The 5,000-nt window shown below is 37.0% G+C and overlaps 1 protein-coding gene across 1 annotated transcript in view; it reads right to left on the minus strand.

Moving 5' to 3' along the window:
- Positions 1–5,000, minus strand: part of LOC125025706 (kelch-like ECH-associated protein 1) — a 7,007-nt gene that overhangs the window by 580 nt on the left and 1,427 nt on the right. Inside the window, exons 2-6 of the mRNA XM_047613843.1 lie at positions 4,732–4,878; positions 4,154–4,387; positions 3,805–3,900; positions 3,424–3,560; positions 1–3,060 (exon numbers count right to left, since the gene is read on the minus strand). The exon at positions 1–3,060 is cut by the window's left edge and continues 580 nt beyond it. Coding sequence (XP_047469799.1) covers positions 2,394–3,060; positions 3,424–3,560; positions 3,805–3,900; positions 4,154–4,387; positions 4,732–4,857 — 1,260 coding nt within the window. The 5' untranslated portion in view covers positions 4,858–4,878 and the 3' untranslated portion in view covers positions 1–2,393. The remainder of the gene's footprint in view (positions 3,061–3,423; positions 3,561–3,804; positions 3,901–4,153; positions 4,388–4,731; positions 4,879–5,000) is intronic.

Genomic DNA, 5,000 nt, shown 5'->3' on the forward strand with positions numbered 1-5,000 from the left:
TTTTCTATAGATTATTCTGCAAAGCAGCTTTGAAACTTGTTTGCTGGGATTATAACTCTTTAAGGTAGTCCAAATTTGAAGACTTCTCAGTAAATAAGCTGTCTCTCATCAAACAAAGGGCAATCCATACTACCATGTCAAAATCATTTATGGGACTTTTACAACTGCAGATGTAACTCATTTCAGTAGTATATTATGGATACACTTAAAAAGTGCTTGTAGGCCTTTTATGTATCCATAGAATGTTGATCTCTGAATAAAGTCATATCATTTTCTGGGAGAAAGGAAGAGCTTATACAGAAAATTACAAATTATTATAATTCTTAATTGTGTAGTCAAATGCTTTATCTGAAACCGTACAGTGTCAGGGAAAGTGTAAAGCAGATGCCAGTTGGAGGAAGAAGTTTCCCTTTACAGCCAACAGCTATGGTAATGTTGTGATATGAAATGGCTGAAATAAAGACAGTTTATTTGAAATTTTGAGGCATTTCAAGAGAATGTGGACTGCCTTAGTGTTTTTTTTTTCTTTTCTTTTCTTTTCTTTTTTTGATAATGTTAACACTATTATCTGTAAAAGCCAAATGTTAAACATATACTGCTAATGTACCATATCCAATATGTATATCTAATTATATAAGATATTAACAGTAATAACAAACTCTGAGATAACTGTGATATATGGAAAAGATATGTAGATTCACTTCATATTTTCTACTGACAAGTTTTGATTGCAGAATTTTCCACTTCTGATTGATTAAAATAATGAGAAAACACATTTATGTAATTATGAGTATATTTCATACATTTGTAATATGATTCAGATAGTAGCAGATTGTGGAATGATCTCAGTTATGTGTACTTTCTTAAATAGCATTATTATTATTCTTTCTTTCTTTTTAATGGAGATATACTAAAAAGAGTAAAAGATTCCAGAATTAGTCCTATAAAACCATTTGTACAGATGATATTTTGAAAAAATGTGAGCTGCAGGGAAGAAAAATTGCAAATTTGATTGTGTTGGTATTTTTTGTTTATGAAGATGTAATATTAAGGACTAAGAGAGTTTTGAAAGTACAATTCCCTTTTTATCGTAATGATTACACATTCCACAACATACTTAGTGTTTCCATGTTAAAGACAAGTAGCCCATAGATTTGCTATCAGAATCAGGTGCTCTGTTAGAAGTGAATAGATCAAGTACATAAAACATGTTGGAGAAAGATTTGTAAGTTACAGCCGAAACATTTTACTAAGGTGATTCTTGGTAAACAAATTATTTGTAAATTGGAATTTCAATAAATATGTATAAATAAAACTGACATTCTGTTTCCTTTTAGACTATTTTAAGTAACATTTTACTTAGCAGGAAGTTTCTGAACTTCATTTGTTTTATCATTATAGTCATAAAGGTGTTATTCCTGTATCTATTAATACCTTGTTTTCTCTTCTCCCTTTTTTCTCCTACGTCTCCTTGTAATGCCACAGACTATTCTTTCTTACTGCTTCCTTCATACCAACCAACAATACCAGAGGTGTCAGTTTCCACATATTATTTTAGGCGAAACATATAGCCTAGTACAACACATTGCTTTCCATGCTGGTAGATTCTTTCATAATGTATGTGTTTTTCGTATTCTCTATTGTGATATAAAAACTTTGTTTAATTTGAAAATAGGTTGCCAAAAACAGTTGAAGTTCTCAATCTCTCAACTTTAATCCTTTGAACCATTTTTATAATCATTCAGCTATTTCAATTATGCAGATAACATTAGCGTCCCAGGTACAATATTATTTATATCTATGTGGTAAGGGAGTGGAGACTGCATTAAGCTAAGTATCTGTTTCGTATTGTATTTAAAGACCATACAGTGTATCTATGGTTGATGTCCATGTCGTCTGCTATTGAAGCATGCTATCTTGAACATAGTGGTATACATTTTACAAGTAAATGATAAATATCCTATAATCCTTTGCTTTTCCTGTAATGTCATTCAGATTCACTTATAGATAATGTATATAAAACAATCAATGATGGAAGTTTGAAATAAAAAAGATCAAGCACTACTAGAAAAGAAACTTCAAATTAAATTAGTTACTTACATGGGCTATACAAACTTAACAGTCTGAATATTCTCACTTATTCCTTTTTACAATATAAATGATTAAGCTCTTGTGCGCACATGGCTATCTGCAACTCAAACAAATACCTATAAAGTTTTCTTAACAATAAATCTGAAAACTGTTTTCTACATTGCACTTGTTATTATTCATGGGTAAATAAGTAAATAAGCTATGCACAGCTGGAAAGTCTTAAATGAAAAAAAAATAATAATAATAAACAGTGTCTATTATATGTAAAGAATATTAAAAATGATTATCCGATCGGTGACACACTACTCACTGAAGTGCCAGTAATGCAATATTATAGGAGATTCGCATAATGTCATCCTCTCTCCATCGAAGACAACGCCGTCGTGATTGCAAGTGAATCGATGCAGGGCACTCTTCTTCCTTCCGACGACACTCACCGTGACTGAGCAAAGCATGCCAGGATGAAGGGCGATAACTCTCTCGAACACTCCAGTTGGCCCCTCAGATGTGTACACCCCAACCACTTGTTTAGCAGGGTCTCTCACTGTGGCTATCATGCTGGATATCCTGAGTGCCTTGTATTCTACACGATGTAGATGAATGGTCTTGCTGCTCTTGAGGTTTGCTATCAGTACGTGGTCCTCATAGGAGTAGGTGTGAGAAATGATTCCTCCCTCCGTCATGTCAGGCAGTGGAAGCCTCTTGATAAGGGATTTGTCAAATATTTCTCTCTTCTCCTTGATGTTGCTGCAGATAAACGGAAGCTCGTGGAGGCTCCCACTCTCCTTGATAGCCAATAGGATGGCTGTGCTCTCATCGGATGTGAGTACTCCCGAAGGCATGATGTGCGAAACAAACTCATCGGTTGACATGGAGAGAAAGCGGATATGAGGCAGCAACGGTTCTATTTCTCGACGCAGAGCAGCTTCCGAAAACAGGGCACCGCGTCTGTCAATTTGATGTTTGCTCCTAGTAAGTGGAAGAAAATGCCTTCTTAGTGGTGGAAATATCATTTGATTATGTTATCCATAACACCATTTCAATGAATACATGATATTCCATTCTGAACTCATGTCCGATATTATCTGTAGCAATATGGATTTTTTTTTAAGAGGAAAGGGTAATTTCTTCAAATTATCGAAGTACTACTCACAGAACTAGACAGATATATCCAATAATTCATCCATCACCCGTCATTGCCATGCCAATAGTCGGCGTTCTCATAGGGTAATAGGATTAGTATGTGTTTTATTGATTAGTATGTGTTTTGTGATATCGTGTTAGCTTTGTTCATTGAACTCTCCCTATAAAAGCAGCTTTGAAAGAGCATACCAAGTAAGCACAGCACGGAATATCTTTACTTCCGAGCTGATGTAAAGCGTTGTCTGGAGAAGATGAAGCAGCGCGTCCTGACTTAGCCTGACAAAGTTCGGCTCCAAGAGGACCGTTGAAGTCCGGCCACTTACGATCTGTAAACCCAGTCGTATTAGGGGTCTGTTCCTCCTTGATTTCCAGTCAGATATGACTTAATCCCTTAATTCTTACATAGTTCTGACCTTCGTCCAATTAACATCTAACATTTTATGAGTTGTAAGCTATGCAAGCTGAAACTGAGTACACAAGGACGGAGAGTTACAGCTGTCGATGCGAGAATTGTAGTAAAAGTATTGTTATTGATGTAGAAACTATCTTTATTTTACATTATGTACTTACCCGGGAACAGCCCTGTAGGAGGCTGGGGTTCTTTAAGCTCACAGCAACATTGTAAATTTCAGAAAGATTCTTGTCGTTCAGATTATTCTCCAAGTACTAGGGGTAAATATCAAAGTATAAATACAAAACTAGGGTAACTTTCTGGAATAAAGGGGAATTTCAATATCAATATTTTCTTGCATTTCATTTATAACACATGTTGTTCTTCTTAACCTGTCCAGAAAATATTGAGAGTGTAGATTAATATTAAAAATAACTTATATTCTCTATTTTACATTTTGAGGCCTGAAGTGATTTTATTCTACAAAAGCGCAGGTGACACTTACCTTTCCATCGCACATTTACTTACCTGAGAGCAAAGTTCGGCCAGGGTATCCATCTGGTACTTGGCTGCCAAGCGGCTAACCTCGATTGCCAGCGAAAGGCCGGGGAAGCTCTTGCTGTTGCAGTACATGTAGCCCAGCATCCAGGCGAAGGCTTCCGGGTGATCCTCGTGGATCCGCAGCGTCCTGCTGGCGGCGCGGCTCCCGTACAGCAAGTCCTCGAACACCGGCGAACTCATAGCCAGAACCACACGGTGCGCCTGCGGGCGGAGGCCGTTGTGGTGATAAGAACATTGAATCAGTGTTGAAAAACTGTTAGTGTTGTTCAGTGATGTATGATGGCGCCTTCGCCTGTATATATATATTACCTTATTATATAACTTTCTTTTGGTTGTTATTATTGCAATCGGTCCTCTTACTATCGTTACATTCGTTAATATCTTAATCATTACCATTTAAACACATCTAAATTGTGATTAGTATCATCATTTTTTTTTTAACTACTTGGGGATTTTTCACATCAGTAATCATCATTCTTCCTTTCGTCATTCCAATTAATTGTGGTCATTGTTATATCCATTCACTGAAAGCAGTAGAGCTTCACCATGATGGAGCCGTGTTCGCTCGGGAACACGAGCTCGAGGTCCGAGAACTTGGGCGAGCCAAGCAGGGAAGCCAACCGCTCGCCGGGAGTTTTGAGCTCGCGCTGCCATCCACGTTCGGTCGCCATCCTTCTTGCTGATTACGACGGCTGCGCAGATTAAGGAAAGGATATTAACATGGTATCGCAAAGTCTGAGCTGGTCGTTTCACACAACCTCGACAACAGGGCGTTCCCTGCAACACCCGTTGTTATTCCGTAGATTAACATTAA

Source organism: Penaeus chinensis, chromosome 5 (assembly GCF_019202785.1).
Source record: "Penaeus chinensis breed Huanghai No. 1 chromosome 5, ASM1920278v2, whole genome shotgun sequence".
Lineage (NCBI taxonomy): Eukaryota > Metazoa > Arthropoda > Malacostraca > Decapoda > Penaeidae > Penaeus > Penaeus chinensis.